The sequence below is a fragment of the Sander vitreus genome, chromosome 8 (genome assembly GCF_031162955.1).
Source record: "Sander vitreus isolate 19-12246 chromosome 8, sanVit1, whole genome shotgun sequence".
Classification (NCBI taxonomy): Eukaryota; Metazoa; Chordata; class Actinopteri; order Perciformes; family Percidae; genus Sander; species Sander vitreus.
The window spans coordinates 24,445,626-24,466,382 of NC_135862.1; the positions used below are offsets into that span (position 1 = coordinate 24,445,626).

General features: G+C 40.8%; 1 protein-coding gene across 1 annotated transcript; it reads left to right on the forward strand.

Annotated features, from left to right (window-relative positions):
- The first annotated feature begins 1,558 nt into the window (after positions 1-1,558).
- LOC144521576 (solute carrier family 41 member 2-like) lies at positions 1,559-19,561 on the forward strand. Its single transcript, XM_078256132.1, has 10 exons — positions 1,559-1,995; positions 2,308-2,415; positions 9,179-9,250; positions 9,414-9,558; positions 15,743-15,889; positions 16,114-16,261; positions 16,503-16,582; positions 17,296-17,427; positions 18,745-18,893; positions 18,986-19,561. The coding sequence occupies exons 1-10, from the start codon at positions 1,627-1,629 to the stop codon at positions 19,160-19,162; spliced, it is 1,527 nt and encodes a 508-aa protein (XP_078112258.1). The 5' UTR covers positions 1,559-1,626; the 3' UTR covers positions 19,163-19,561.
- The last annotated feature ends 1,196 nt before the right edge of the window (positions 19,562-20,757 follow it).

Genomic DNA, 20,757 nt, shown 5'->3' on the forward strand with positions numbered 1-20,757 from the left:
AACTGGTGGAATCACAAGCATTGTCTTGAGTGGCCGTGATTGCTCAGTTCACTCGATCTCTCTCTGGGGGATAGAACAACCTATCTGTTGGTGTATGTGTTTGACAATAAGGCATGTGGGGCCTTTAGTCTTTGGACCTTCTCGAAACACAGCATCCCCTTATCATGCAGCTGTTTGGACTCCCTCAACTCTGGAGACACACGTAAATTTACTTGAGCACATGACTGGCTTACTGAGTATGGCCAAATAACTCAACCTGTGACCTGGTCGAGACCTTTATGTTACCTAATTTTTCCTTTGTCTCATCACACACGTGTGTGTGTGTGTGTGTCTGTGCGTGTGCGTGTGCGTGTGTGTGTGTAGGGGAGAGTTAGGGTAATGTCACACTGAAGACTCAGCGGCACACGATTCAGAGGACGACAGAGGCCACAAGGAAGAATTACGGTTAGCAGTGCAGTGTGAGAATAGATGCTGCTTCTTTTTCTACGGTTTCCCATGAAGGGTAAGGATTCTACTCCTAACTATATACCAAATGTTGATCAGACTTTCAAATTGAAATACATACAAATACACATTTTGACACATTATTTGTAGCAGTATCTGTATTAGCAGAGATGCTGGAGAGACCGAGACACTCCAAGAGAAACTAAGCATTACAAAGTGATTTTTAAATGAGAATTAAAACTTTTTCTTTTTTCTCCTTAACCCTTTGATCCCGATCTTGGAGATGATTACAGCTTAACAGAAGAAATCCTTTTATATATTATACAGTGTTTGTTTGATGTACCACTTTTCTTTAGATACTCTTGTGCATCTGCAGTTCTATGGGTACATTACTTATTATAAAATTAAGCATGATGATTTAATACGTTTTTGGCTTTGATGATTAGAAGTTGCTTGACTATGAATATTTAACATGATGAAATGATGTATTTCCATCAAACTTACTAACTGCAGTTTAACCTATAATTTATATAAACACTACTTTTTTTAAAGCTTTTTCAGCGGGATAAAGCAGACTATTCAGATTATTATTGATACATCGTTGACAAGTATGTTTGTTGATATGCCAATTTTTGCAGATTGGGTATAAAAAAGAAGTCATACATTTTGTACAATTCCTCACTCACAACTCGATAAGCTCGGCTGTTGTTAACCTTGATAACTTCAGCTGCTGGAAGCCCATTTCTTAGGACTTCCAAATGAAGAGCATTGTCCAAGTCAGACAATACAGCCTCAGTGTTGCTGATGGGAACAGGCATGAAGAATGATAATGCAGGCAATCTGTGCCATCAGATGACTCTGAGACAGCCTCTGTGACAGCCAAGCGTTCCACATGCCAGTCACACACTTGATTTTTCATGGAAGGGAAATAAGTCATATAATATCACAGTACTTGCGTGACACAAGACTGTATAACTACATGCTGCGTTTTTGACTTTACTTTTCTTCTTTTTGTATTGTTTTACTATTATGCATCCACCAATTCTTTATTGCTATTGTTTTATTTCTTTTTGCCGTTGCTCATTTTTCTTTTAGGCCAACTGTTTGTGACCAGTGTAGGCGCCTCTGTTTCTCAGGAGCCCGTAGCAGGGGGAATAATAATAATCCTGCCAGCTTTACACCATGGTTGTCCCAGAGTCACAAGATATGCCAAGTGGCTCTGTGGGCAGAGGCACCAGCCAACAGTACGGATCCAACCTGTCTTCATCTCAACACTCTGGAAGTCCCCAACATTTTAGCTCTAATGGGAATATTTCACCAGTCAACACCGGTCTCCATTATGAGCCACAGGATTACACTGAGACGGACTATCTGCTCCCGACTCAACTCTATGGTAGCTCAAGGTTTAATGGATCTGTGAGAGCAAAGGATGCAGGTGGCTCTGGTGCACCTGCTGAGTCAGTCTGTTCCATGGTGCTTCAGATCCTGGTACCATTTCTTCTGGCTGGGCTCGGGACGGTGTCTGCTGGGGTGCTGCTTGAAGTGGTTCAGGTGAGGAAACAAAGTAAAGACAAGGAGGACAAATAAATGGTTTACAGTTTAGTGAGGTTATCATTTCTTGTCATTCCAAATGCCTGAAAGCTGAATCAAGGAGATCGGGAAAACACGGAAGTAAAGTGATGAAGAGAGTTGAAACATGGAAGTTATTAAAATAACAACAACTAATTTGAATTGTAAAGTTGTGGTGTTTATTTTAAGTGAACATCACCTTGGCTGAAAACAAAGATGATTTATTGTGTGTTTGTTGTGTTAGTTTTGACTGGTGGTTCATCTTCTATATTAAGTGTCCGATTGTATTGGCAGAACTGGGACGTCTTCCAGGAAGTACCAGAGATCTTCATCCTGGTGACTGCAATATTAGGAATGAAGGGAAACCTGGAAATGACTCTGGCCTCGAGACTCTCGACTGCTGTGAGTGTGTGCATGTTAACCCCTCCCCCCCCCCACACACACACACACACACACACACACATACACACACGCACACACACACGTGTTTTTCCTAGCTTTGTGGAGGACTTAGGTGCACGTATTTGGCGGGGGGTTTAGGTGTCCTTCCTCAAGTAAAGTTAAGTTACGTTTTTAATTTAAAAAAGCAATTTCCCCATACAATTTGTGTCTCTTTGTTGGATATTGTCTCTTTGTAGTCCTGTTGTGTCTCATTTTGGTCATTTTGTTTTCTTTAAGGTTGTTTTGGATCTCTGTGGTCATTTGTCTTCTCTTTGCAGTTGTGTTGTGTTCCTTTGTGGTAGTCCCTTTGGACTGTTATTATCACCATATCTGTGTCTAAAACGTTAGAAAAGCTAGAGCAGATAATAAATCAAAAACACTCAAAAAGCTTGAAGACAAAAGTTGTTAAAGAAGTCCAACTATAATCATTAGATCTGAGAAAAGTCTTTTAGTTACATTCATTCGGCTTAGGTGGTATACCCAAAACGGCTTGGGTGCTGTGCCTAAACCTTATAATGGCAGGGAAAACCCTACACACACACACACACACACACACACACACACACACACACACACACACACACACACACACACACCGATGTGTACACAAGAATTTAATCCAATCACACACATACATTGATGTACACAAAAAGTGTCCTTATTTCATTATTCTATTTATGGTTTGTACACAATTAGTGAGATCATACTTGAGATAAGTTTAGAACATTACACACAGTATAAAATAGCACATGCAGTGAAACAGAGACAGAGATAGGCAACCGAGTTGGAGTGAAAGTGAATTGCATAAAAATGGATTGACAGGGCAACGACCTCTAATTATATTTTTTCCACATTGCATTATGGGTTTTCTGTCCTCGTGTGAAACTCTTCACAGAGCTGTGAAGACCACAGCTGCAGATTAACTTGCAGTAACAAATTGATGCTAACAATAGTCCAACAATTCAAATAATCTAAAATTATGTTTTCCTGGAACAGGAGAACATATAATGATCAAATATGATCATAATTATCGTTCATTAACATGCCAAAACCTGATATAGCGTATTCCTCTATGTCATTGTTCAAAAAACACATTGATGAGCCACAGTGTAAGACTTTATTACGATGAAAATGGGCACTGTAGTTTATTTAGAGTCAATCCCGTTCTGGTGCTGTTAATGCTCCTATAGGGTTTAAAGTGTGGATTAATCCGCGGCTAAAAATTGTTTCAACAAATGCACTATTTTCTCGTATTTTAAATACATTTACTAAAAACTTTTATACTTTTAAGGGTTTCGTAGATAGGCGTGAAAAAATGCCTCACTAGCGCCCCCTACAAAACTTAAAAAATTGAGCCTCTGCAGTACGTTTATTGTAGACTAACGAAACGTGGTACACATATGTAGCATGTCAAGACGTACAAAAAAAAACTCATTGGAGCTATACCCTTAACACAACAGGAAATCTGCCATTTTGAATTGAAAGTTCGAAATTAGTGTGATTTTGGCCATTTTCACGTCGTACTTTTAACGAACTCCTCCTAGAGATTTCATCCAATTGACTTCAAATTTGGTCTGTACCATCTTAAGACCTTAAAGATGAAAAGTTAGTAAAAGATTGACAGTGTGTCTCAAATCACGCACTTCCCTTAGTGCACTAACTGAAGTGCACTTCGTACACTACGTACTTACTTGCATAGTGCGTAAAATTTGACGGGGGAGTGTTGTCTCAAATCGCGCACTGCCTTATGTACTTTCCGGAAATGACAATCACAACATCTCAGTCCTCCTTCTTCTTCTTCTGTGAAATTGTGTTGTGAAACACCTGTTGTCACTCGTGAAAAATACATTTCTGCTTTGTTCATCAAAATGAATGTGATTGTTTTTATTGTTGCTTGTTTTTGCCCTCTGTTGTATGCAACCGTAAACTTACCGGTAATGATATTCATACTTTTGCTCTTAATTCATTGTAAAAAATAACCAAAAATGGCCATTTTGAGTTATTTTAGCAAAATTGGAGCAATTCAAATGGTGTCCAACTGACATAAAGTTAACATAGAAAATAGTCATATTATACATAAGGGTGTTTATTGCAATAGCTATTAATTACAGTGACAATACAAGATTGAAAGCAGAGGCAACCCAATAGACATTTAAATAGATCCTATTTTTTATTTATTCATTGCTGGCCCTGTATTTTGATGGGGAAAGTGATGAGGGTGGACTTCAGACTCTCCAGGGGGATCCTTTAACGGAACATCCTTGGCACGGCGTGTGACCATGGCTGGGGACCCGTCATCGAGGCCCTTGTCTTCCTCTTTTGGCTTAACCAGTGGTTTAGCCAGAGTCTTTGCTATGCCCCGGGCCACTGTGCACCGTGCTGTCCACAAGACCAGCAGGGAAATCCTCTCTCTCCTCCCCCAGGTCGTTCGCCTTCCAGCAAGGGAGGACTTCCCTCAAGTTGGCAGCATTGACGGCTGCCACGTCCGTGTCCCTAACAATTATATAATCAGATCAGGACAGAAACAGCACTGTTATTACGATATAACATAGCATACATTAACGTACTATAACTAAGGTTAGCTAAAGCTAGCTTGATAGCACGTCAAATTACGGTACAAATAAACGTTATAATTCGCGGTACAAAAATCATCACCGGCTGCAAAATTAACCAAATATACATAAACAGGTGGCTTATATGTTATACAAGTATAGCAAAAACACTAATGTTCAACTTACATTTGTAATACTCCGTGGGTCTCGCTGTCGCGTATTTGGCCGCCATTATCGAAAGTTTTTCACCTTTTGTTAGCTCCGCCCCTTCCGCTACATAGCCAAGATGGCGACCGTTGAGTGTGGAAAGTGTCCATCGATCCATACTCAACTTTTGTAATCGTAGTGCACTGCATTGACCACACTTCGACGAGTGACACTTTGAGTGTACTCAAATAGCTAGTATAAGTACAGAAGTGCACGATTTGAGACACACTGCAAGTTTTTGTCATAGGGCCTAGCTGTGACGGGGCGGCCATTTTGTGCGTTTCGCCATTGAAACAGGAAGTGGGTGTAACTTGGGTGTACATTGACCAATTGGCTCGAAACTTTTAAGGATTCATAAGAGTCCAACCCTGAGGACATCTACAGGCCGATATTGACTGAAAGTTATAGCGCCCCTTTAGTGGCAACAGGAAGAAGGCCTAAAAGTCAAGGTGCTATACTTTAACAAACTCCTCCTAGAGATTTCATCCGATCGACTTCAAATTTGTTTTGTGCCATCTCAAGACCTTAATGATGAAAAGTTAACAAAGTAACTTTTTTATGATTAACAGTTTATTGGTTTTTCAGAAAATTTAAACACACACACATAGCCATCAGAAAAAAGAAGCAGTACACATACAACAAAATAGAATGAAAGGAAGACATAGTGCGACCATAGACAAAAACTAAACTATAAATATATTATAGAAAATGATAAAAAAGGGAAAAAAAAGGAAAAAGAGACAGTGATGCACAGACCCTTGAGTTTACAACCTTGCCTATATATAGGTACAGTGTTCTATCAAAATATATCCATCAGTCATGTTTTCTAGTTAAATGCTATGTTTATGAGCCGGAACGGCATTAAATGTCCAAAGTGTACGAGTGATACTTCCCCCATTTCAAGTTGTACTCCTCCACTTTGTCAAGCAACCTATAGGACAGTTGTTCAAGGGCAGCCGGTTGACCCAGAGCGGCGTGCCACAAATCCAGTGCTGGTGCAGAGGGGGCTTTCCATTCTTTGACCAGAAGTTTCCGGCCTAATTTGAGGACAGTCTGGGTCCAGTTAGAGAGTGGAGGGGTCAGGTCACTTAATGCAGAGGGGTCCCCCAAAATAAACAGACTAGGGGTGAACGGGATATTCTGGTTGACAATTTTCTCTACGATTGTATGTAGGGAAGAAAAAAATGCCAGAATTTTTGGGCAACTCCAGAGCATGTGTACTAGGGTACCATTTTTGTCCCGACACCTCCAGCATTCCGAGTTATCAACCAAACCAAACTTATGCAGCCTGGATGGTGTCCAATAGATTCTATTCAGTATTTTGAATTGGATAAGTCGTGTTCGCAGTTCCCTTGACATTTTTTTCCCATTTCTAAGAATTCTGCCCCATTCAGCATCTGTGAATGACACCTTTAGGTCAGTTTCCCATGTAATTTTAAGGGACAATATATTAGAGTCCGAGGTTGTAAGGAACATAACGTAGTAAGCCGAGGCTTCATGGCCGCGCCCAAAAGTTGTTAGGACCTTCTCTAACATGTCACCGCTCGGTGGGACTAATGAAGGGGAGCCGAAGACCTGCACCAGGAGGTGTCTTAACTGAAAATACTTCCATTGTTGATTACGTGGTAAGTCAAATTCCTGTCTAAGTGCCTCAAAAGATTTTAATGTCCCATCATGGTACAAGTCTCCGAGCACCCTAATCCCTTTTTGCAACCAGAGCTTCCAAAGGAAGGGAGATTTATTTATACAGAGCTTGGGATTGTGCCAGATCCCGGCAGACTGGTGCAGATACGGATCAAATTTAAAGATCTTAGCTACTCTGTTCCAGACCCACTGAATGTGGGACAAAATGGGATGTGACTGATTCTGTTGGGCTAATTTAGCTGTGATGTATGCTATGTGTGTGAGAGGGGAGGACACCGCGCTTTCGAGGTGAAACCACGGGAGGGGCTCTCTCCGGGGGCAAAGACCACTGTGCCATATGCCTAATGGTGAACGCATAATGGTAAAAGGGCAAGTTGGGCACGCCTAATCCTCCTCTGTCCACTGGCCTGTGCAGCTTCCGCAGGTTCATCCTGGGGCGTTTGTTATTCCATAAAAATGTATTACAAAGTTGATAAAATTGTTTGAAATAGCGCAAAGGAATTTGGACTGGGAGAGCCTGTAGCAAGTAGCTGAATTTCGGAGCACAAATCATTTTAATGATGTTTGCCTTGCCCCACATAGAGAGATACAATGGAGACCACCACTCTATATCAGCCCGCAGTTTGTCCAGTAGGGGCTCAAAATTTGTTTTGTTCAGATCCATCAATATGGAGGGGAATGTTAAACCGAAATATTTAATGCCTTTCTTAGGCCAGGCAAAAGTGCCCGACCGGAAGAGGGATTTGGGACAATATGGTGTGAGAGGAAGAGCCTCAGATTTTGTCCAGTTGACTTTATAACCCGAAATGGATGAGAACTTGTCAATAATTTTAAATAGTGATGCAAGAGAATGTTCGGGATCTGTGACAAACAAAAGGATATCGTCTGCATCCATCATCAATTTATGACATTTGCAAAACAAAGAGGAGAGAGTGGGTCTCCCTGCCTCGTGCCTCTTTCCAGTTCAAATGGGAGGGAGATGATGCCGTTTGTAAGCACTGAAGTTGTAACTTGAGTGTACATTGTCCAGTTTGCCCAAAATTTCCGCGTCCAGGCCTTAGGACATCTACAGGCCAATATTGACTTTTGGTCATAGCGCCCCCCGCTGGCAACAGGGAATCAAACTTATATAACAAACATCATCTGATTTACATGAAACTTATAATGTGTGGTCTACATGTGATACTGAGCCAGCCCCTATACTTCTAACCACGCCCATGTACTCAGACAACGCCCCCTTTTATGGCTTTTGAACCGTTTAAGGTAGAGTCTTGTGTGAGGTGTCATTGAACTCAGCAGAGAGTTCCTTTGTCATTGGTCATGGTTTTGCCCGCCCCCTATGCTTAAGCCACCCCCCTTTCATAACCTATGACCCTGTTTGATGTACACTATTGTGTGAGGTCTCATTGAACTCAGCAGAGAGTTCCATTTTTTATTGGTCATGGTTTGGCCCGCCCCCTATGCTTTAGCCACGCCCCCTTTAAAAGCTATAGAACTGTATGACATAGAGTCTTGTGTGAGATATTGAACTCACCAGAGAGTTCCCTTTTCATTGGTGACAATGTAAAGTGTCTGAGTGCCGTGCAAATGCACGGCCGCAAGGAGTGGCGTCCGCCAGTAACCCCGACGTGCAAGGAGGTGCCAGGGCCCGTCCAATGCTGCTTGCAGCTTCAATTTTTTATTTATTTCTTTTATAATCTTTTTATTGTTTCAGGCAGCATAGAAACAGTTCAAATAGCATAGCGAATACAGTTAACTATGCCTTTTTATGATTCCAAACCCCCCACCCCTTCCCGACATTCTTGCGTAACTGTATACATACAATAAATTTAAATGGTTTCATTTTTTACTTTATGTTTAAATGCTTGTTCAATAAAAAAAATCATGGTTTATGGCTTTTTTCCAAAGCATTGTGTAAAATGTTTCTCAGTCCAGGATCAGTTTTGGGCTTGCGTTGAATATCTGACATACTCATAATGTATAGAGTCAAATTTACAAAGCCAAGAAGTTAGCGTTCTTCTATAATGGACACAATCTAACACTTTGTTTCTATTAAGGATTATATTTATGATGGATTAACGATTTTGTGTTAGCTGGTGTGGTAAAATTATGAACAATATTTATCTGTTGAGGTTCTGTTTATTCTTGACTTTGGAAAGTTGGCCAAAAAAAAATCACATCAAGATCCATTTAGTAGCTGTTCTGAAGCTTTCAATCATATCACATGATCATCATCAGCAAATTAAATGGGCCCAGTTGTCATGGAAATGTAGATGTTCAAATGTTTTACTTTTAATGAGTCCATACAAATCTGATGTCAGGTGAATGCAGGAAAAATGGAACATGCCAGAGAAAAGTGGATGCTGATTGTTGGGAACCTGGCGCTTAAGCAGGTACTGTACATTATTTTCATTTAGGATTATTGTGTATTTTACAGTAACTGTGTATTTTATCTTACAAATAACCATTTCTGTATTATTACCTGTTTGTCTGCACAATTTTGTTGCAATCTACCATGATTTGTGAATCTTTCTTGCTACCACCCTCATTTTACAGCTACAAGCCACAGTGCTTGGCCTGTTAGCCTCTTTGATGGCGACTGTGTTGGGCTGGATGGCAGAAGGAAAGATGCCCTTACACCATGTGATGCTCCTGGTTTCAACCAGTGTTTCTACTGCCTTCGTGGCTTCTTTGCTGCAAGGTAAGAACATAACCTGCCGTCGCCTTGAACCACTGTCCTTAGACAGGTGCATCACACTGTTACGTTTGACTCAAGAGCAGAACCCACATGCAGACATAAACGCAGAGCCAGAGTGTGAGTTAACAGGTTTATAATATAAATCCACAAATAGCAAACCGGTAGCAAGGTCTGTCATGAGCAAGACTAACTGTGGTCGTCTTGAATATGATCTGTCGCAGAGTGGAGGAATGACCGGGTATATGAAGCAGAGGTTGATTGTGGTAGATGAGATGCAGCTGGAACCCTGACACTCGCACACCAGACTCCACTCCTGCAATTAGGACACAGCCTAAGACGTTCTCTGTAAAGAGTAGAGTCTGGGCCAACCGCGTGTTTGTCATCGATGTCCTTAATTTTCCGTAGTAAGTCCGCCGTTCAGGACATTTTGACTCTTTTTAAATTAGAAACAAAGGAGATAAGATGTCCTCTGATATAGGCTTTAGAAGCCTTCCATAGTACGCCTCTGTTTGTGTCCGACAGATCATTCAGCTCAAAAAATAGAGTGATTTGAGAGTGAAGGAATTACTTGTAGTGATCCTCCGCTAGTAGAGAGGAGTTAAACCTGTAACAGCAAAGCGGCCATCAGGGTCCGACACTGTTTTTCAAACATAACGTTTTTGCGACTCATGATGGCAGTGCCCCTGGCCCTATTATTAAATCTTGAGTGAAAAATGTGGCCAATCCAGCCCCTTTTTAGCCGTGTAACGGCTAGAAGCGGAGTCCGGCACCGGGAGGAGAGAGGGCAGTGCGAAGGAGCTGGCAGCAGTGAGCTGGTGGGGGTAAGGGGGGATGTAAGGGGGGGGGGGCAGGAAAGAGGAAAAAGGGGCGAGGACACAAACGACACAACACACACACACACACACACACACACACACATATAAAAGAGGCAGAATAGGATATCACGTAACCATCGATCAAATCTGAGTCCCCTGACCTGAAATCCCCGATTAAGTGTCTGAGTGTCCATTGCACAGCGGTGTATCATCTACATATCCACATGGGTTTCCAGTGTCCCCAACTCCCCAAACAACAGATCAGTCCAATACCAGAACAGTATCGGTACAAACATCAGCTTGGTAGCATTATGTGCATAAGGTACAGTACTCGAGGTCTCCACCTTGTCGAAGAATACAAATTCACAAAAAAGGATTATTGCGTTATCGCTACAGCTTTGAACAGGAGAAGCATAGTTAAACTCCAGTCAAATGAATGAATGATGAAGGTACGTTAAGTTTTGAAGACCTGAGCGCTAGCTTTGAGGTCCCTAGGACATCCTTCTAACCTTTATCTTCGCTTAAGATCAGCCCTAAAATGTTATGGAGTACCATGGGGGAACAGTCTGGAGATGCACCCAATCATTAAATGGCTTGTTGATTCTCCTGTGAGAGGATTAGTGTCCAGGATTTATGCTAAACTAATGCAAGTATCCGTAGGAGAACTCCCGATAGTAAAGAAATGGGAGCGAGAGCTGAGCCCAGAGGGGAACGGAATTAATTGGGAGACAGTTTGGGACAACATTTCCCACTGTTCCAAGAACCCAAATCACCAGCAGATCCACTTCAACATATGCCATAGGACTTTTAAAATGAGTGCGGGGAACCACTAATAGCCTCTGCACCTAATGACCTCAGACTACGGGTGGGAGTATGAAGCTGTATCAAGTCAGAGATGTAGGGAGGAACTTGACCGTGCAGGACTCTAAAAGTAAGGACCAGGATTTTAAATTGAATTCTATACTGGACTGGTAACCAGTGAAGTGCCGCTAAAACAGGTGTGATGTGTGCTCTTTTGTTAATGTGAGTTAAAAGCCTTGCAGCAGAGTTCTGAACAGCCTGGAGACGGTAAAGCTCCTTCTTACTCAAACAAACAGGTAAAAAGACTGTTGCAGTAATCGAAGCGAGAGGAAATGAAAGCATGAATGATCATCTCCAACTCACCCTTTGACACTAGTGTTCTTAATTTGGAAATATTCCTCATTTGGAAGAAACAGTTTCTAACTAATTGTTTAGTGGTGCTTCAAGGACATGGCTGAATCAAAAACAGCACCTAAGCTCCTAAGTCACCAATATGCTGCTTTATCTGAGGAATTCTACTGTCAGGAGCGACAATTAGTGTTTCTGTTTTATCTGAGTTCAGAAGCAAAAAAGTTCTCACATAACCACTGTTTGATACTAGTCAAGCAGTTAATTAAAGAAGACAGTTTATAGAACTCAGTTTCCTTAAACGAGCAGTACAGTTGAATATCATCCGCATACAGATGGTAAGATATGTCACTAAATTGACTAATTATCTGTCTTGGAGGAAATATGTACAAAAGGAACAGAATGGGTCCCAAGACAGAACCCTGAGGTACCCCACACGACAACACTGCAGTTTCAGACATGATCTGATTCACATAAACACTAAAACTTCTACCAGAAAGGTAGGATGAAAACCATTTTAAAACTGATCCAGACATTCTAACCAGATTACAAAGCCTATTTATCATAATATTATGATCAATAGTGTCAAAAGCAGATGAAAGGTCCAATAGGACCAAAACTATATATTCCTTAGAGTCAGCAGACGTCATAATATCACTAGAAACTTTAAGTAGTGCAGTTTCTGTAGAATGCTTTTTACGGAAACCAGACTGGAATTTGTCAAACTTGTGATTCTCTAGGAAAAGGGTGAGTTGCTCTGCTACAACTTTTTCTAGAATTTTTGACATAAATGGAAGTTTGGATATTGGCCTGTAGCTCTTAGGTTGTAGTGGATCCAACTGGGCTTTTTAAGTACAGGCTTAACAACAGCATGCAGCTCAACAATACAAGGGCCAATTGAGTCAAAAGCTTGTACAAATAGCATAGTAGGGACAACATCCATAGGACAAGATGAGGGTTTCAATGTATGTAGCAGAGAGGTTATATCATGTAATGTCACAGGTTTAAAAGTGGACCAAGAATGAGCGGGAGACAAGTCACAGGCAGAGTTCTGAGAAAGTGATGGTGAGAGGTTTGCCCTAACATCTCTGATCTTATTTACAAAGAAGTGCAGGAATTAATTACTGCATGATTTAGATGACACAGTTGCTTGAGGGCCAGAGGGAGAAACTATTGCATTAATGGTGTCAAATAAGATTTTGGGATTATGTTTATTCAAGGATATAAGATGAGAAAAGAAGCAAGTTCTCGCCTTTGTCAGCATTTCGTTTAAAGTAACCCTTAGTTCTTTAAAGCTGCAGAAAAGGCAGTTGGACTGATCAATCTCCCTGAGTTGGTCAAAAAAATGCCTCGGAACACACCAAAGAGACGAGACGTAATACGTCTCCATAACAGCAGGCGGCGCTAATCTGTATTGTCACCCAAAAATGAAAACCAGCAGCTGATTGGATGAACTCGTCACGTGTGTCTTGTTTCTCCAGAAATTCAAAGACAGACTGTCATGGCGGCTTGTTCAGAATACGATCTCATATTGTACTAAAATAGTTCACCGAAACGTGTTTCTGAAAACATTTTAAGCGAGAAATAGGCCATGCAGTTGCTGAATCTGTCTTCATTTCAGATCAAGAAAGGTCAGTTTAAAAGATTTTTGTCAGATTTTGAGAGACTCTAGTCACACTCATTCCGCTCCCCGTTTCCGGGTTAGCACTCCACCAATCAGATGGGTCATTTGAGTCCTACTGCCGGCAGTGCCCGTCCCGCCGATTATACATGTCAAATTGGCCAAAATGAAGGACGATGGCCCCTCGGACGGACGATGGCACAGAACACACAGAACGGGCCTTAAGGTGAAGCCTATGAACCTCAAGCTTAGAAGATTTCCAAAGACAATTTCTCCTAAAACTCTGGATTGCTTCATCAATCCAAGGACAAGGTTTTTTATGGGAGATAATGCTTGATTTGAGTCTCGTCATTTTAGTCTAGTTATAGTCAAAAGAGAACTCAAGGTATCTTAGTCAAGTTTTAGTCGACTAAAAGTCTCGTCATTTTAGTCTAGTTTTAGTCAAAAGAAAAGAAAACTCAATATATCTTAATCAAGTTTTAGTCAAAACATTTTAGTCTTTTTTTAAATAAATTATTTCTGAGATTATTTCTGATAACCATTTCAGTCAAATAGTTATGACATTGATTTGATGATTTTTTGTCAATATCATTGTACGTAAAATGCGACCAAATATCGAGCCTCTTCTTTATTTCACCAGTAAATTCCTGTTAAACGACAAAAACAACCATTGGATGGGAAAAGGGTATTTTACAATAACTTTGAATGCAGCACGAGGCTGGCGAGGCGAGTTTCAAGTGAACGCAACATCTGTGTTGTTTTTCAGACAACGGCTCTGACTACAGACTGCCGTACGTCCCGGTATTGGAATCCTCTACAATGAAATACAGACAAACTTCTACACCATCTAGCTGTCAGCATTTTAACCATGTTTAATCCAGCTGCTAGCTAACGGTAGGCTAACATTACCTGCTGCCAAGTGTAGTGTTAACTAGCGTCACATGTGGCGATGTTTCGGTTGCCTCTAACGTCCATTTAGGAGCATCAGAGAGAAGCGCAGGCATTTAAGTGGCACTGAAAAGAGGCACCGAAATCCGCATTGCTATTCGGTCCGGTAGATAACAGTCGTTAAAGGCACCGGTGCCGTATTAGCACCGGGTCTCGTGACCCAACCCTAGTAACAGCTGAATATTCTATCTCATGATGAAAAAGTAGGGACGATTGTAGACGAAAATGAAGAGAGATTTTATCTTAGTTTTTATTTTATGCAAAACATTTTAGTCTTTTTTCATCAACAATAATGCATGTTAATTTAGTCTTAGTCAGCGTTTTTGACATTGTTGCAGTCTCGTCATCGTCTCGTCTTAGTCATGGAAAAAAGGGTCTTTTTTTTTTAAAAATTGACAATTATTTAAATGTAATAATATATTAACGTTTTTAAAGTACTTAAATATATAATAAGTAAACCTAAGTCACCTAACACACAACTACAATCATTTAACAAATAACAGTTACACTATTAACAAGTAAAAACAAAATAAATGTTGTTGACTTGGTATGCCAACCAGCTTCAAACTTTAGTAGTTCTTTTGCAGAAAAATGACTATATTTGCCTTCTCTGGCAAGATACGACACCTCTCCTGACTTACGGCATATCTTGCACAGGAGAAAACTCTCTCAGATGGTGTTGAAGAGGCCTGTAAACACAGGTATGAGTTTGAAAGGGCAGACAATTTGGGGAGGCTGTCCCGCTTCCCCCACCAACAGGCTACAGGGTCTTGTCCTGAACGATAGACTAGCAGAGCAAGTGTAATATGTTTACTAGCGATCATGTGCAGTGAATGGTTGAATATGCTTTTACGTCCGTTTTGGTGAGCCCAGAGGGAAAAAATGGCATTATAAAAGTAGCCTACATTTACGATAGCTAGCTAACGGTAGACTACAGAGAATTAATAATTAAGCTTAATTGATTAAGCTTAATTATTCATACATATTCACACATTATACATTTAAAGGTGCTGACCCCTGTGTTTCTATGAAATCCTGTTTGGGCCAGCTTCATACATCCTATCATCCTTCACTGCAGTTTCTGTATAATGCCAGTACAATTATTTATCTTCCAAACTCCCTAAACATTATTCTTTGACCTGTTTTCTTAGCCAAGACTCCTTAATACCTGGAAAAATGCACGTCTCAGGAAATTATCTTATTTTTTAGTTAATTGAGCTGCTCCCATGATAGAAAATATTCTAGAAATTGTAGTATGAACAGGGAGTGTGGCAAGGTGCATCTAGGCCATTTAAATACATTCTGCTTGGGGTTTATCACTGTGTGAATGTCTTCTGATCAAACCACAATTTCTTCAATTTCACCACAGACTGATTTTGATAAGCTCAGTGCCACAGAGGCAGATACATAGGAATTATGGGCTGCCTGCACAAGAGGTATACCTCTCCTTCTAGGCTCCACTTTTTTTTGCCTCAACCACCTCAATCACCTTGATTTTCTTTATAATTAAAATTGAGGAGCAATTGTATTGAAATTAAGAGTTTAGGGTCGTTCTAGTTCCATTCAGGTTGAAGCTTATCAGGTCTTTCCCCTCAGGACTGATCCCATGTCATCTCATATATTAAGAACCTTAATTGTCTTTAACCCTCTCTAGGTATTATTATGGTGGGAGTGATCATTGGAGCCAAGCGGATGGGATTCAACCCTGACAACGTGGCCACGCCCATGGCTGCCAGCTTTGGGGATCTCATCACTCTTGCTTTGCTGGCCTGCTTCAGTCGTTGGTTCTACTCCCTTATAGGTAAAGAGAGAGAAAGACAGCACAATGGTCTGGTAGGCCAATTTGAATCGGTAACACACATCAGAGCAGTGGGACATAATACACTGATCGTCAGAGGGCATGTCATTTTCACTTTTGGCCAACAGATGGTACTCATGATCCTGGAACTAACACAGCCATACCAGTTTTAGACTGATTCCTGGTTGAAAATAAAGGTATACATAATGACCTTTTTCTCCTGACAGATCTGTATCCCCATGTGTTGTACATGGTTGTTCTGTTATTGTTGTGCCTGATTCCTCTTTGGGTGGTCATCTCGTCCAAACATCCAGCCAGTTGCATCCTGCTCCGCACAGGCTGGGAACCAATCATTACAGCCATGTTCATCAGCAGGTACTCACCTTGACAGACCTTTTCAAAAGCATTCACAAGCATTTAGACTACTTTAACTTTGTACATTTAGATGTTGTTTGAGTTTTGAAGTATATACATTTGGCAAATTATTAATTTCCTTGACATTAAAAGGTCTAGAGTTTTAAAAACACTAATTATAAAAGCAATAATCATTTCCGTCACTGCTTGTCAGATTTTTACAAGGAGGAATTTATGTTTTCTTTTCTTTTCTTTCTTTTAGTATTGGTGGACTTATTCTGGACAAGACTGTGTCAGATCCAAACCTGGCAGGAATCATAGTTTATGCTCCAGTCATAAATGGTGAATTGCCCTCTTTTAAAAGTGCATTTGTGGGCTACTTTTTTGTGAAGATGAAGGTCTAAAAAAAACAAAAACATTGTAATGGATGAGTCCGTAAGCTATGTCGAGTCTCCGAGTATTTTGTTTAGTTTTTATATTTTTCTAATGCCATACAATCCTGGCCTCACCCTACTCACCACCATCTCTGGAATCTCCAGTAGATCCATCCAAACGTCACTCCCTCACTTCAAGAGAATCTTTACTTTCTTAGAGCCCTAAAATACATTATATCTGACTTTAAAAGGTTAGTGATTGCAAACATGCATACACGTTCTGTATCTCTGTGAAAATTATGTTAGAGTTTACAAAAAAAGGGCTTGAAAACACTATTGTAAAACCTGTTTGTAAAAGTCCTATCTATTTATGGGAAGCTCATCAGATATCTGTGCCTAAAGTCATGGAAAAGGAAGACAGGGCTTTGGAGAACTAGCTCCAACTGGTGAATGTTTAGAGGTCAAGATAACTTAAGGGGGAACTCCACCGATTTTAAACATGAAAGTCTGTTTACAGGTCTCAGGGAGTACTACTGCATACCTGAAGAAAAAAAGTTGTATATATCCTTTTGTGGCTCTAGAGGGAGCTGTTTGAAGACTGATGAATTCCCTTGAGTGAAATCACACATGACATGCAAATATAAGTGCTGACCCTGCCCCCACCTTTTCTTTCCTAATCAGGTATTGGAGGAAACCTCGTCTCCATACAGTCCAGTCGTATTTCAACCGAATTGCATTTGAATTACTCACCTGGAGAGGTTCCTGAAGACCGTAAGGGCTGCTTCAGCCCTTGTCGCACTTTCTTTGGTTCAGGTAAAGATCAAATGGTCAAAACATTTAAATAAAAACAATCAGTTGCCCAGAGGCGATTCTACAATTTTTTTAAATGAGCTGGCACAGTGGGGACCAAGAACCAATGAGGGGAGGGCCATGGGAAATCAGAAAATCCTATTAGAAGTAAATACAGCATTAAGAATTGGTTTAGTAAACATTGGGCATGTGCCTTAAAGGTGCACTATGAGTACCTGCATGATGTCACTTCTGTTGACGTTCCAAGTAAATTCAAAACAAAACAGTCATGACTAACTGACTAACTGTCACTAGCCCCCACCCCCAACCATCTTGTCGGTGATTGGCTGGAGTGGTTTGTTGCATTTTGGTGTCTATCCTGTGCCTCTAGTGTTTGTTTGACGTTTACAAGACCGGGCTTTTTCACAGTGTATTCAGGAGGCAGGCAGCTAGCGGATCAAGGAGAGATGCCTACGATTTGAGACAAAAATGAAATCGCGCTGAAACCATGCAGGAACTCATAGTGCACCTTTAATACAGGTGATTATACCTGAAAAGTGGCACTGCACAAGAGCCTGAAAATAATTTGTATTGAATAACTTTTTGCATGGATAGGACAACACAATGTTACATGAATAAAGTCATCACATAGGCATTCATTATTCACTTAACTTGTTTTATTTATTTTTTTAAACGTTGCAGTGGATGTGTGTGTGTGTGTGTTCTCTGCGATCCATGTTTTAAGCTTCGTCACATTGCCTAACTGTGCCACCACTTTAGACACGCCCCTGCAGTTGCCCCATCACACATCACAAGAAGACAGCTCTTCACACCTGCCATTCAAATGCATCTCCACATGCATCATGAGTGACCACTTGTGATCGGATCTCACTTCCCCGCTCTTTATGCAAATAAACACGCACATCATTTCCATTTGTAAAGACCAAATGCGTTGTTGTTTTTAACCGGTGGGAGGCAGCACTTCCCGTGTCTCGTCTGCCAGAAATTAAATGAAGGAAGAGGAGATCAAAACAATGCACACTGTGTCAATTCCTTGGTGTGTTCCAAAACAAACCAAATCACCCAAGATGTTTGGCACACTTGTAATATATCTGTGGTCTGATTGATTGGATGTCAATACGTCTCAATGCGCCTGTAGTTAGAGCTGTCCCCCTATGATCGGATAACCAAAGACGCATGTTAATGCCTGGTCTGAATAGAGCACACACACACACACACACACACACACACACACACACACACACACACACACACACACACACACACACACACACACACACACACACACACACAATCTAATGTTCAGGTTTGTCATGGCAGGAGCAAACCATCGATCTGCTCAGATTCTGCTTCTTTTGGTGATCCCTGGTCAGCTCGTCTTCTTACTCACTATTCACCTGATGAAAGGAGGCAACACTTTGCCCAGTCCTCTCTTGACCGTCGCCTTCTTGTCTGCTTCCCTGATTCAGGCGAGTCACATGTATGTGGTCATTTGTTTTCTCTGCATACTTTTTTTTCTCTACATCATTGTTTTACACTATCACTTGTGTCTGTTTCTTAGGTCTTGTCCTTGCTGTGTTTAGCAGACTGTATGGTCCACTGTCTATGGCGGAGGGGTAAAGACCCCGACAGTTACTCAATACCCTACCTTACAGCCCTCGGAGACCTACTAGGTACTGCTCTCCTCTCTCTTGCCTTTGTCATGCTGTGGTACATTGGTGACTCAGGCGGTGTATAGGTTCAAAGCAAGAAAAGGTTTGAAGAAGAACAAAGGTGCCTACATCTTAGCTAGCTATACAGTTTCCTGCCTTACTGGATGTTTACCGAAGCTGTTTCTGTTTCCTAGCAACTTGCCAAAGACATGGATGCACACAACAACAACAACAGACAACAGAGCTTAAAAGGCTCATACAGTTCCAGTAAATTTTTTAATGATAGCACACTTCTTGTTTTTAGGACCAAGGTTTTGTCACTTTTTACTCATTACACCTATCATTTTTATAACTTTTTGGACACTGAATAAAAGGAAATGAAAGTAGGTCTATATGCCCCTAATTTACAATGTATTTTGGTTAATATTATAAATGTTATGTATCAGTTTAATTTATAGTGGGTATACAGAAAATCTCATTGTGCATGTGGTGTACGGCATATAACATAGCACACAACTGGGTATAGCAAATGCTGATTAGATCACTTATTGTTTTCTATCGACAAAATTAGGACCAAAAGTCTAAACTGACTGTATTATTGTAATTAGTAGAACAGGAAATGTAAAATGCCTACTCGATCTTCTGAATTTGTAGGCTATTTTATCAATTTTTTGTACATGAAATATGTTATTTCCAGAAGAGAAGGGATTTTTTTAAGAACACACAGAAAGCGGAAGGTGAGCGACAGACAGTTGTACTGGAAATGTACTCCCGTCGATCCAGACTTCCGACAGGGTGATGCAGGGCCCCAACATGAAGCGTGGCAACACTCTTTTATACTTAGCAAAGGTCTGTTATACAGAAATAGCAGACCGCAGAATGCCATGATTGACCAATCAGAATCAAAAATTCAACCAAGCCGTGCAATAAGTTTATTTAATGTAGCACCTTTACAGAACAAAGTCACAAAGTGCTTCACAAGAGTAAAATTATTACAAATGAGGCAAAGAAACGAAAAAAGAAACAAGCAATAAAACAATAAAATAAACAGAAAAAAAAAAAACCCAAAAAAGTTACAAACATGAAACAAAGGCCAGTTTAAAAAGGTGAGTCTTCAGTTGCTTTAAAAAGCTTCAACAGAGACCTGTTGGGGATTTTCTTTAGTGCCGATAAAGAATCAATAAAATTATCAGGGACACTGGCATGGTGCATAATACCTTTTATTCAAAGATTTGAGGAAAATCTGCAGAGTCAACTGGAGAGCATGAGCTAGTGTGCTGGTCATTGTAAATGCCTTGCACCCACCTCTCCACCAATCAAAGCATGTCTAGATACCATTTTCACAAGACTATCATATGGGACCTTGACCTTCTCTGATCAGGTCAGCTGATATAAAAAAAACAGCTGTTGTCCCTGCAGCTCAGACACAGTTTGGAAACCACCACAGAACCATGACAATAGGAAGGGCATTCACCACTTCCAAGGCACAGCCACCTTTTGTTTTAGTCAAGCACGAGGGACAACCAGTAAGCCCTGGTCAGAAGACCAGTGACCTACTGGTAATATAAGAATGGAGCATGTCAGAGATGTACACGGGTGCCTGACCATGCAAGGCTCTATACTATATGTCAGAACAAGAACCTTAAAATGAATCCTGAACTTGGGATGGGAAGCCAATGTA

Bases quoted from the DNA above. Each gene is read 5' to 3' on its own strand.
- LOC144521576 (XM_078256132.1), top strand. From the start codon at position 1,627: ATGGTTGTCCCAGAGTCACAAGATATGCCAAGTGGCTCTGTGGGCAGA. The intron at 9,559-15,742 runs GTAAGAACATAA...AACCCTCTCTAG, and splicing joins CGTGGCTTCTTTGCTGCAAG to GTATTATTATGGTGGGAGTG. The intron at 17,428-18,744 runs GTAAAGATCAAA...TTGTCATGGCAG, and splicing joins TCGCACTTTCTTTGGTTCAG to GAGCAAACCATCGATCTGCT.